General features: G+C 38.6%; 1 protein-coding gene across 4 annotated transcripts in view; it reads right to left on the bottom strand.

The window, feature by feature from the left end:
- Positions 1 to 13345, bottom strand: part of PDGFD (platelet derived growth factor D) — a 337251-nt gene that overhangs the window by 108103 nt on the left and 215803 nt on the right. For 3 of the 4 annotated variants that reach the window (XM_069080540.1, XM_069080537.1, XM_069080539.1), the window contains exons 2-3: positions 12340 to 12544; positions 8707 to 8887 (exon numbers count right to left, since the gene is read on the bottom strand). In XM_069080540.1, the coding sequence (XP_068936641.1) occupies positions 8707 to 8887; positions 12340 to 12544 (386 nt within the window). The remainder of the gene's footprint in view (positions 1 to 8706; positions 8888 to 12339; positions 12545 to 13345) is intronic. The other variant, XM_069080538.1, reaches the window with a different exon arrangement.

Here is a 13345-nt window from a genome sequence, read left to right as displayed (position 1 = left end):
GGGGGGGTAGGGGAAAAACGGGGAGAAAATTTGTAACTCAAAATCTTGCATAAATGAATGATGTAAAGTAGAAGTTAATAAAGCATTTGATTAAAAAGAAAAGAAATTTTGCTTGGTGCGCTATACTAGAATGAAAGTGAGAAGAGTGCTACTTTGTCTGCTCAGGTAAAGTAGAGGTATGATTTAACTGTTCTCATGTCCGTTCTTGTCTCTCCCCCCTGCCCCACTCTTCTCTTGTCTCCCTCCCCACCAGCAGACTCCCAAGTTTTCCTTGTCTATCGCATTTGCGAGCCAGCAGATCAACGTACTCATTAACAGCTCGGTTTGGTGACAGCCAGAATCTTAGGACTGCCTCTTTTTTGCCCAGGAATTCTTCACATACATCTCCGTGTTTTTCTAGAAGGACCTTTAGTGGCTGAATCAGAGAATCTCCAGTGAATTCTTTGAGCCCCTAGGAAGGTATACTCTCAATAACAAGTAGATACTTTATTTTGGCTGGCAGTGGTATTATTAGATAATTTATAAACTCATCTTAAGATAAGGTAAGGTAATTTATACGCTAACTAAGATAAGTTAAGTGTTATTTTATGATGCAACTAGATAACATTTTCTACCCTTTCTTCAGACAGTATTTCCCCCCCCCCCCTCGACTCCCTAATCATGGGACCAAGAACTGAAAAAGAGAAAGGACAATAATTATTATATAGTGTAGGTCTCTGAAATTACTAAACATTCTTGCTTTTCACCCATCAGATTTACTTGTAACTTGGCAATATAATTAAGTGCTAGATAAACAAAATATTGGACTACCCAATGTGTTATTAAACAAAATATCTTTCAGAGCTGGAAATGAGCTTACCCAAGCAAACTGAGTATCATCTGTGCATGTATTTGAGCATGAAGTTTATGAACAAAAATAATTGGAACCATGAATAATTATTTCAAACAACTGCTTGTATAGGAAAGGGACACTTGACATAGAAGAAAAATTTCTAACAGCTTCAAAGGCTAAATTCAATAGTAGATAATACGGAGGGGCAGTGCTGACTAGTAGAGAAGAGTGTTAGAGTCAGCAAGGCTGAGCGGCCCTTTTGTGTCTGCCACAAATTAGGTGATCTTGGGCAAGACTTGGTTGCCTCACTTGAACACAGAAGAGAATGAACTAGATAATCCCTAAAGTCTAAAATCCTTTGGTTCTCCTAATTTGGCATCTGTGTGAGTTCTTCTGCATTATACAGTACGGTTGAAGAGAAGAATCTTGCTTTTTGTATTCTCGGTGAAGGGTACAAGAAGCTTATGGTTAAAAACAAAGAGACACAAAAAGTATCCCCAAGCTGGGACTGCTGTGGATTCATACTAGAGGAAGCATTCCCCTCCTGGGCTCCAGACAGATGCTTAACAATTTATAATTGGTAGAATGATCTGCTCAGCCTCCTCTCCTGCCATTCACTGACATCAAAGCAGCTGTTAATGAAGGTAGAAAATGCAGGTAGAAAAGGAAAACTTGGCAAGGAGCTAATGGTGGGGAGAGGAACAAGAGAAGACAGGGATATAACAACAGTTAACACCTCCACTTAATGTAGGCAGATACTGTAGCATAGTGTACTGGGCTTGGGTAAAAGCAAAATTTCAAAGTAAGCCAAGTGCTGTTGTCTCTTTCCCCTTCCCATTCCCCTTTCTGTGCCCTAACCTTTCACCTTGGAGCCTCCCAAAGCCATTTCCACCTTATGCTGGTCAATTTTTCACATCTAAAGCACCCAACCTTGCCTTTCCTCAAATTTCCCTATACCTCAAAATTACCTCTTGGTCCTCATTCTCTCCCGACTAATTTCCTTAGTACAGGAGACCTAAACCAGATTTTAGCAAAGCACCATTATATAAACAATTGGTACTCTCTTCCCTTCCCCTGTTTTTCTTAGAGTGTCTCTTTTTGTCCTCACATATGACTCCCTAATTGATAGAGCTTCAGGGCCTCTGGGGGGAAAGCAATATTTTAGGGGAGAAGTTTCAACATTCTTTAAACCATTCACTTTTTCAGCCTGTTAACCATAATTTATTAAGCAGTTTCAAGGAGTGTGGCAGGATGGGAAAAGGTCTATAAAAGGTTGGATTTCATCTGAGTCTTCAAGGAAGGTAGGAATCTGAGTAAGGGGGGATGGGAACAGGGAATTCCTGTATTGGTGGACAACTAGTACAAAGTCACAGAGTGGAGAGATGGAGTATCTTGTGGAAAGAGTGGCAAGTAGGCCAAGGTGGGGCCATGTTGTGAAGGGCTTTAAAAACAGAAGACTTTGTATTAGATCCTGGAGGTGAAAGGGACCTGGGATTCCAAGCTTCTATTAAATATCTACTATGTGCTGGGTGTTCAGGATAAAATGCCAAGAGAGAGACAATCCCTGCCCTCCAATTGACCACATAAAGGCAGCCAGTGTAATAGTATTGCAAATGTAAAGCTAGATTTGGTGGCAGATTGGGTCACAGTTCAGTTTTAGATACTTACTAGTAATGTGGCCCTAGGCAAGTCACACAACCTCAGTTTCCCCAACTGCAAAAGAAAAAAGCATTAAGAGCACCTAACTCAGAGGTTGTTTGTTGTGAGCATCAAATGAAATGATGTATGTAAAACACTTTATGAATCTTAAAATGCATAAAAATGAGCTATTATGTGTAAAGCAGGACCTAAAAAGAGGTAGAAGGAAAGTCTTTGTCCTTAGTCCCTTCCTCTGTTGCAGGGAAATCAATCACTATTAATATTAACGGCAGTAGTAATAGAATTAGTGATATCTATTTATATTGCACTTTGCAGTTACATATCAATTTATGTATATTATTATCTCATTTAGTCCTCCCATCAGTCCAGTTAAAAGGCTTTCAGTCTCATATTACAGAAGAGAAATCTGAGGCTGAAAGTTTGTGACTTCTCCAAGTCACACAGCCCCCTACACAAAAAAACAGTAGAGTCAGCACTAAAACGCCAATCTTCTGCCACTAAGATTCCTTCTACCATTCCACCCTCCCTTTATCAAGCATTTATTAATTTATTAAGTAACCTTGGAAGTCTTAAGCCCCACAAGTGCAAAAAACAGAACAGACATTGCTCTCAAGGCCTTTGCATTCTAATAGAATTCCATTGACTCCTAGCGCCCCCTCCAGCCAAGTTTAGTCAGTCAAGCTTTCCTGAAACTCCCTGGCATAGGGAAATGGAACAGAATAGAATGGGAAGGGGCAAACAGGCGCAGCACACTTGCAGCTTGCTGGGATTGCACAGGTTTGTATAGTATGTCTTTGTGCCAGTGAAGAAGGGGTTACACTGGGGAGGAGTGGGGAGGGGGTGAGACTACAGAGCACAAGGCACAGATTCCTTGCTCTCCAGTTTTGTTCAGCAAATCCAGTTTGAAGAACTGGGATTCAACGTCTGCTTTGCATATGTTGTTGCTGTTGTTGATTTTAGTTTGGATAGGCTAATGGGTAAGTTTTTAAGAGAGGAAAATTAGAATCTGCAGAGAGTGGTGATAATTAAGAATTTTATCTTGTTAAACTCATCTTCTCTGCTTTATCACTGCTTGCAATGCTACACCATGACTCATGTAGAGTTTTAATCTCAATGGCAATCTCAACAACATCATTTGAAGTTAATTCAGCTGGTTTAAATGGAGATACACAATTAGCCAATAAGTCTGATAAACCTCTGCCTTGTTTTTGCTCTTTGAGGAGTAAGATTGAAAGGGTGCTGCAAAAATCATCTAGAAAAGCTTCTAAATGGATAGTCTTCAAAGGCGTCATTTTGAGAACTTTCAACAACCATGAAATGAATTCTTTTTGATTATTCTTGCAACAATGAAAATGCCGCTTACATCTTAAAGAAGCTACCTGAAAATAATAAAAGTATTTTCAAGTTGTTGGCCTCTAAATGCAGTGGAGTTATTTCTATAGTGGCTTAAAGAGAGTTATTTGAGAAACAAACTCTCAAGGTCATATTTGCAAGCAATTTCATATTCCTACATGGAAAGCACAACATTTTTTGGTATTTTTAAAGAAGACCAACATCTGTTGTCCTAATTACAAAATCAATAATAATTTATTGAGCACCTACCATGGTCCAGGCACTGGGCTAGACTCTTGAGATAAAAATAAAACAGACCCTGCCCTCACTGAGTTCACATTCTATACAGGGAGATGTTAGTTACTGATTTTTTTTTTAAAGCCAGAGCTTATGACTTCACCCACGAAGGTAGCTCAAGGTGACAAACTTTCCCCAATGTAAAAAAGCACATTCTATATGGCATATAGTCTTAGAAAGTTTCCTTAGAAAGGAGCAGGCCATACATACCAGGGTCAAACAGCCAGTAAGTACCGAAGGTGGGATTTGAACCTACCTCTTTCAACAACTCTCTTATTGATCATTCCAGGCTGTCTGTCTCTTAGGCTGCCTCTCACATACAACATATACATATATAAGAACAAATAAAACAAGTAGATAGGACCTACACACAAAATAAATATAAATTTATTGGGAAAGGGCAGGGGGAGCAGCACTAGCAGCTGAGGCAATCAGGAATGGCCTTCATGTGGGAGATAACATTTGAATTAGACTAAAGAAAGCAGGGATTCTAAGAGGTACAAGAGAAGAGGGAGTAAATTTCAGACATAAGGACAAACCTGTAAAAATATACAGAAAAAGGAGAGTGATTGTCCTTTGTGAGAGTCTGTGTAGGGAAATAATGTGGAATAAGGTTGAAAAGGGAATAAGTACTTATTTAGTGCCTACTACATGCCAGGCACTGTGTTAAGTACTTTTACAAATATAATATTTGATCATCATAGCAACCCCAAGAGGTAGGTGCTATTATTATCTCCATTTACAGTTGAGGAAACTGAGGCAAATATTTTCTTTCCCTCCCACCATCCATGCCCCTTTGAAAAAGAAAGAAAAACACAACCCTGTAACAAATATGCATAGTTAAGCAAAACAAATTCCCACCATTTGATCTGGTTTTAAAGTAATAAGAAAGAAATGGAATTTATTGGGGAGGGGTGTGACATGGTCAGAAGTGTGCTTTAAGAATATCCGTTTAGCAGCTATATGGCGGATGGATTAGAGATTAGGAGAGTCTTGATATGCAATAAGCAGGGACCCTATAATTAATTCCCCCTATACTCCACCAAGTGACATTTGGCCTCCAAGTATCTATGGATATGATAATCTATTTTTTTTATTAATTAAGCTCTTGGTTAGCATTAGATTACCATATATGAGATCTTTCTTGACTTTAACCTAAAAGATAATGTAAGAGGAGGATTTCTCCATCAAACATTTAGTTTTTTTTTTTGCCCATTCCAGAGAAGGGTAAACAGAGACCCCTTCCCCACCCCACCCCCAGACAATACATGCTGTTTTAAATTGGTGCTTTGCATCAATTTGAGGGATAGTGGTTTAGATCCCCTGCAAAGGAGCAGAAATAAGAAAGAACAAAGGAGTAAGATGGGGAGAATGGGTAACTCTTTGACTGTATATACAACAGATATTCACCATGAAATTTAATTAATTAGACTAAAATAGTAAGAATTTTAAGAAAATAAGATGGATTCATGTTAAAATAAAAGTAATAAAACATTTAAAAGTTTTAAAATTTTTTCTTGATTGAATATTTTTTATTATCCTGCTTATTCTTACCCTTGAAAATACTCTTTAATATTCTCTTTCTGATCAACTAAAAACGCACAATGAACTCAGTTTTCAAGCCACTTGCAGAACATACATACACACACATTCAACCTCAAGACACAACCAGATATTGCAGTCTCATGGAACCCTGTGTAAAGCTACTGGGAAAGTCCATGTGGACCAGGAGAATCAATGAGAGGTATGACAGCACATGCTGCCCTGATTAGTCCATTTTCCAATCATCACACAGGCTTTTTCTTGTTGTGCATAGTTTTCAACCCCTATAACACACACCACAATGTCATCAAAATATTCCTTAAAGAAACATCATAAGCATAAATTTGTCAATGCTCACAATGCCTTGGTCAAGAATATATTATTATCTCCATTGCACAAGAAACAAAAATGGAAAACAGACTTCTCAATAGTTATGATGATATATTTTCTACTCTTACCTGAGAGGACAAGGGGACAGCTAAGGGGCTCAGTGGATAGAGTGCTAGGCCTGGAGTCAGGAAGACCTGAGTTCAAATCCAACCCCAGATACTTACTAGTTGTGTGATTCTGGGCAAGTCACTTAGCCCTGACTGCCTCAGTTTCCTCATCTGTAAAATGAGCTGAAGGCAATGTCAAACCACTCCAATATCTTTGCCAAGAAACCCCCAAATGGGGTCACTTAGTCAGGCATGACTGAAACAGGCACTGCCAGCAATTATCACCATGACAATTTAGTACCATATTTTGGTCCTAGGAGGTTGTGTAAGGTACCAGATAGTATGAAAAAGAAGGATGGCAGCCAAGAAATTACAGGTCTCAGAGAGTTTAGACCATTTAATAGATAGTGGAATATAGTATGTAGTGGTTGAACCTTTTATCAAGTTTGCATCTGGGACTAGAGTATGCTCCCACATGCCTACATTTCTATGACCATGAGAACTAAGCAATCTCCAGCCCAAAGCTGAGTAAGTCAGCATTGTCATTATAGGATACACAACCAACACCAGCTCATTCTCCCCACACCACAAATTATACTCCCCTCTGAGAAAGGAGCTATTTCTTCAACCAATCAACAAGATGTTATTTAAGATTATAGTTAGCTAATATAGTAACCAATCATTTTAGCTCTATTCAAAACACTACAGAGATACATACTTCAAAAAACATGGGGCTTGATATTCTTGGGTTTTGAACCTTTCAAACCTTGGGTTTTAAAAAGAAAAAAAAATCTCCACTAAGCCTTTGAATTCCCATTTCATCTATATGTTCATTCTGGGGAAAATCTGCTCTAGGGAAAAACAGTTGAGAAAGGATGAGTCACTTGTGAATATTACAAGGTAGAAAATGTAGAAACAAAAACTTCACACCTTCATTTCAATGGGAAGCAGTGTAGCATGAGTTTGCAATCATGCACATCATGCCTGATGGATTATTTTCAAATTAAAACTGGAGCCAGTGTCATTGCATGCTATTTTCTGCCTTTGTTGTGTTCTGATGTGGAATTCATTTACTGTTTAATAACTCACCATTACGCAAAAGCCATGAAATGAAATGAAATATAACAAAAGCTGTTGTAAATTTGCCTTTTGAAAAGAAAAAAAAAGCCAAAGAAAAGAACCCCAGTTGTAGAAAAGAGAGCTATAATACTCAACAGAAAGGATTTCTGAAATCATTATGTATCTGTGCACTACAATGAACATAAAATTCAGTGTACCTATATCAGGATGACATTTAGGGAGAAAATGCTTATTGCAAAATAAATCACCTAATGTAATATATAGTTGTTGCTCTGTGTGTGTGTGTGTGTGTGTTTTAGAGGGAACAGTGACTAGAATGCTGAAGATTTGTTTGAATCCTGCCTCAAACATTTACTGACTATGTGACCCTGTGCATTTAACTTCTTTCAGACTCAGTTTCTCATCTTTAAAATGGGGAGAATAAAAGTTCTTATATTTGGGTTGTTATAAGGCTAAAATGACGTTATCTATATAAAGTGTTTGGCAATCTCTGCAGTGCTATATTATTACTTAGTCATCCTCCTCCTCATTTCCATACTATCTGTATATTTCATCCTTCTGTTATCTTAAGGCTTCATGATTAATGGTTCTGTTTCATTTATCATACGTAACAGGACATAAATCTAAAACTCATAGATACATATCAAGGATGCTGAACCTGGTATGTGGTATTTTTGACACATGGACCAGGGCCTCAGATTTAGTTATGGATACAGAAACAAATAATATTTCTGTGAATTGAAATAAAGCTTAAAATAGTATTTAAGTGAAATCTGTTACAATGCTGTTGCCATTGCTAAGATTCCTGCCAATATGATACAAAGCCAAGAGGCATCAAAGGGAGCACACTTTTAATGGGACTACAATTAACCACAAGCACACTCCTCCTAAATCAGGATTATAGAGCAGGGTTAGCATCAAATATGAATACTGTATAAACTTATACATGATTTATTCATTTGAGCATAGCTCAACTAATAAGTCTAAGGCTAAGGGCATGAGTATACTCCCTTCTCATGGCATTATTTAAAAACTCCCATGGCCACACACTTCACGTCTCTTCCCAGTCAGCTGTCTTACAGATGTGTACAGGCTGCAGGTCAGGATGGGGATGGACTAGTATAATTCCTTCACTACTCTTCAGAAACCAAATCATGGTAACCTACTCCTGCCCCTCTAACAGTGGGTACCTAGCATTAATTGCTGATTAGATTTTTTTTTGACTTGTTGAATGTCATTGGCCCATCTGGGAAACTGGCCTCATTTCAAAATTCAGTGACTTGGGTTCATTTTGAGTAACTTTAAATGGTTCTCCCAGAATGGATAGAACATATTTGGACTCAGACAAGCACACTCATGTCCACATAGGCAAATCTTCACAGAGACGCAAACTGTACCATTTCCAACATGTGTGTAGAGGTTTCTAGTGAATTCAAACTCTGCCCCATTGTATTTAATTATAGTATCCATTGTCTGTACTTAGAAACCATTGTCTGCTTTTAACCACAGGGTTCCAAGGCTACTTACCACAAGAGAATAATAAATCTTGAATCCTGGTTTAGCCACAAAATAGTCATCAGATTTGAAGGTTATCTTTATTTGGTTTGTTCTTGATGTTATCCTCGGAGGAACTTCCTTTTGTCCACACCACCGTCCTCTTATAACAGTACTGGTTTCAGATACATCTTCAACCTCTACAAAGTCATACCTAGGATCAAATGAATGGGCAGGTTCTTTTAAAAATGTTCAACAAGGTTTTGAAATTGCCAGCTGTGTGAGCAATGAAGACAAATGGGCTTTAAATATTAGGACTAAACATTTGGAACTAAAAACGCTTAAAAGAACTCTAAATATAATCCAGTTACTGATGTTGAACTCTGACTAGGTTCTAGTTCAGGGGTGGGGAACCTGTGGCCTCGAGGCCACACATTGCCCTCTAGGTCAAGTGTGACCCTTTGACTGAATCCAATTTGTACTGTGAAGTTTAGATTCAGTCAAAGGGCTACACTTGAGGACCCAGAGGGCCACATGTGGCCTTGAGACTGCAGGATCCCCACCCCTGCAACTAGCTATTTGGCTATGGACCTTACAAATGTCTGTCAAAAAGCTTGTTGGGAAGTGTCCTCTTGGTCCTACTCTCAAATCATTGATTATTAGTCATTTTCTGCATTACATAGTCTTCTTACTACCCTTCTACTTCTCAAAAACAAAAACAAAATCCAAATAGCCGGATACTCCTTTCACCAGTGCAGATTCATCTTAACATGATTCCTGCAGTCTCCATGCCAGGTCTGAACATGAGCAGTGCTTACTATTAAAATGCAGAGTTTATAGGACTACTCACCAGTTTAATGTTTTTATTTTATTTTTTAAAATTTCTTTAGCATTTAGGAGATACCTTTTGCCCCTTTCCTTTTACCTTTCTTTCACTTTACCTTTCTTCCTTTCTTGCCCCAGTCAGCCAGTGGATATTAGAGGCTTATTAGAGTATGATCAGAATGAGGAGGGGGTAAGTGGAATCCATTTTAATTCATTTCCATTTTACCTGGCAGGCATAAGAGGCCCTTTCAACTTCTGCAAGCCTCAAAGACCAATCGACATGAATAAAATTTGGTCCAGCAATAATGATTTGAATTTCATTTGCCACATCCCTATTTTAATAGTTGCTTAATGGAGAAGAGTTCATATAAGTAGATCTTGAAGAAAGGGTATAACAAATCTCATCAAAGAAGTATATGATTGAAAAAAAAAAAGGAAGATGGGTGGCCCAGGGGAAGAGTGACATATAACTAACAGACAGCTCATGATATACACTGATATCTTTGAAATAACAGCAGAACCTGAAGAAGGTCACTAGCATATTGAGAGGACCCTCTGTGGTGAACCTATGGGAAGATGGACAAGCAACACACACAATGTGCAGGCATGGATTGGTCATAATTTACATCCTTCAAGTGAATACCGACATCAAAGACACAAATCCCTTAGAATACTGGGAGGTCATGATCATTCCCTGTCTTCTTGTTGCTCCTCCCCAAAAATATAAAGAAAAAAAAATACTACAAGATAGACAAAAACCTCAAAGTTGGCTCTATTTATTCTCTATGTAAATATGAACTGGCTGCTCTTGTGTGCATTATTCTTTTCATCCTGGCATACATTACCCTCCATGGTCGCAGAAAGTAATAGTCACTGCTGTTATTCTCAGGAAAAGAGGAGCACAATAAAAGCTGTCTGTATAATAAACATGCAACAAAGGAGAGTCAAATTTGAGACACCCAGTTTTTATTATTCAAAGGAAAATAAACCTGCTGAAATGGTTTAGCAGTTCAGTAGTTCATTGGTAATGCAGAACAAGTGTGGGCAGTAAAGTACCAAAAAACCCTTCCCCAAGTCCTATAAATGCTAATTAAAAATGCAAGATGCTGTGAGTGAACAATAAAAAAAAAACCCAACCACCTAACATTCTAAGAAAAAAATAAGGCAACTAGATACTGCAACGAAAAGCTCTCCCCTCTAACTCCCTACCCCCCAATCGTTACTGCTGACCTAGGGATGAGTATGTGAAAATTAGCATTTGAGAAGCACATGAACTGTGGGGTTTTTCCCAACTTCCTCCTTATACATGCCTGTGGTCTTACAATGGCAATTCTGGGGTATGGGAATGGAGCAGGGAAATAGACCATTCACTCCCTTACAGAGGTAGGGGAATCCCATTACCCTGAATGATTGAAATTTAGTTCTTGGGACTTTAAAGTTCCATGAAACCATTAAAAGGCAGTTAGTAGGTCAATGAACACTTATTAAGCACCTATTAAGTGCTAGACACTGTGCTAAGCACTGGGAATGCAGAAGAGGTGGAAAACAGTCTCTACTCTCAGGGATCTCACTCTCTGATGGGGAAGACAACATATAAACAAGACATCTGCAGGACGTCCAGTTTGATATGTTGGAGGATGACTGGAGGTCTTAGGATGGGCAAATAAATTTAAGAACCATCTGTATAGTAAATGATAATTAAATCCATAGGAGATATGAAGCCACCATATGAAATAGTATAGAGAGGAAAAATGAAGATGACTCAGGACAGTCTTGTGGTAAGCAACAGTTATCACATGGCAGGTTATGGAATGCTACAGCAAAATTGGCTATGGCCCCATTATTTAGGAAGTGAGATCTTCTACAGACCGGTAATGTGGTACAGTGGATAGAGTGCCAGACCTGAAGTCAAGGACTCACGTTCTTGAGCTTAGACACTGGGCAAGTCAATTGACCCCGTTTGCCTCAGCTTCCTCATCTGTAAAATGAACTGGAGAAGGAAATGGCACATCACTCTAGTATTTCTGCCAAGAAAAATTCAAATAAGAATAAGATCTTCCACAGTTTGCAAAGTCAGCTCCATCAGGAGAAATAAAGATTATTGTCTCTAGATTTCATAGGAGCTGTTGACATATTGGAACCAGAGGATCTTTAGGTGCTTGCTCACTCCACTGCACTCGGTTGGTCCCATGCTATTTTCCAGTTCTTGTAGTATATACCACTGCTATACTGCTCTTAAAACTTAAAAAACAAATAGGCAATAACCAAACAAGCAAACAACTCTAGCTTTGAGAATTTGGTGTGGCCATAGGATCAAAAAAAGATACTTAGTTTAGGTGGTGCTGCAAGTTCTGTTTTTTCTTAGTGGCATAAAAAGCCCAGGATTTGGAATCAGAAGACCTGGGTACACAGTCTAGCTTTCCAAGTTAATACTTCTGTGACCTTCGTCAAATTACTTAACTTTTCTGGGCCTCAGGCTCATCATTAGATTAAAAAAAATTAAAGGTATTAGACTAGATTGGGGTGGGGAATGTGGCCTTCTAGATCCTTAAGTGTGGCCTTTTGACTGAATCCAAATTTTACAGAACAATTGCAATCTGTAAAATTTGGATTCAGTCAAAAGGCCATACTTAAGGATCTAGAAGGTCAATAAAAAGGATTTGTTTTGTAAAATTTGGATTCAGTCAAAAGGCCATACTTAAAGATCTAGAAGTCACATGTGATCTCAAGGATTCAAGTTCCCCTCCCCTGGACTAGATAGTCTCCCATACATAAACTGTATGATCCTTGGCCTTCCTAATTTCAGAATCAAAAGTGAGTGGGACTGCTTTTTCCACTTACCTGCAGATATCATTTTCTGGTTCCTCTAATCCAAACTGATTATCAAAAGCCAGCTGTATCCTGGTTTTTTCCTGGGAACGTAGCCTCCATGTGAGTAGCAAATTTCTGGGGTAGCTGTTAGGGAATCTAGGACTCTGTACGATGCCATTTCCCATCACCTGGATTATCTCTTCTTTTCGATACAAGTCTGTGAGGTGATTGCCGGCTGTTAGTAATCACAACTTGTAGAAATTAGTATGATGTTCCAAATATAGGAAAGCAAACAACAGCAGTTTATACAGAATACATTCCTATCTCTTAAAAATACAGTTTCAAGTTCAAGAAGAGGCTGAGGTTGAAGAAATTAAGTTGACCTCTCACTTCTTCTTCCTAAAGCCAACATCAATCTCCAACCACATCTTAATTTAGATGTCTGGAATGTCATTCATAACAGGGAAAGGAACATCAGTTATCTCCACCCAAGGTTATTGCTAGTGGGTATTGCAGATATTCAGATAATTCCAAACCCACCATACTTTCCATGATCTAAAAATGGGCAGATACTTGTTTACACTGCCATCTGTGCTATGAGTAGCTAAAGGATTTTAGAGCATTTCATGGTAACTGTAAATTAAGGCTAAATCAAGTTTACCCCCAAAGTCATTAACAATTCAGTCACACAGCAATGAAAAGTTTAAAGAGAACTATTCCTCTGTCAACTCTGAAAAGCCAAGTAAGCATTATTAGCCCCAAGTGAAAAAATATTCTCAATATCACCTGACTATTGAGTGACAGAGCCTAGACTCAAACTCAGGCCTTCTTACACTAAGTCTAGAGCTCTAACCACTACACCACCCATCCACCCTAGTACACTGTACTACATTACACCCCTATTCCCTTTGACTAGTCTTCCTGGATACCAAACAGGCAGAAGATAGTACTTCCTGATGAGATTGCCCTCTATTTTTATCCCATTGTCTCCTCTCCTCCCATTCTCCAGATTCTTTCATGTTTTTAACTCAGGTAT

This window comes from Petaurus breviceps, unplaced genomic scaffold (genome assembly GCF_028583685.1).
Source record: "Petaurus breviceps papuanus isolate PSGF00001 unplaced genomic scaffold, PetGlider_PUasm1.0 91133, whole genome shotgun sequence".
Taxonomy (NCBI): domain Eukaryota; kingdom Metazoa; phylum Chordata; class Mammalia; order Diprotodontia; family Petauridae; genus Petaurus; species Petaurus breviceps.
The sequence above is the reverse complement of the archived record's forward strand: the minus strand, read 5'-3'. Positions and strand labels throughout refer to the sequence as shown.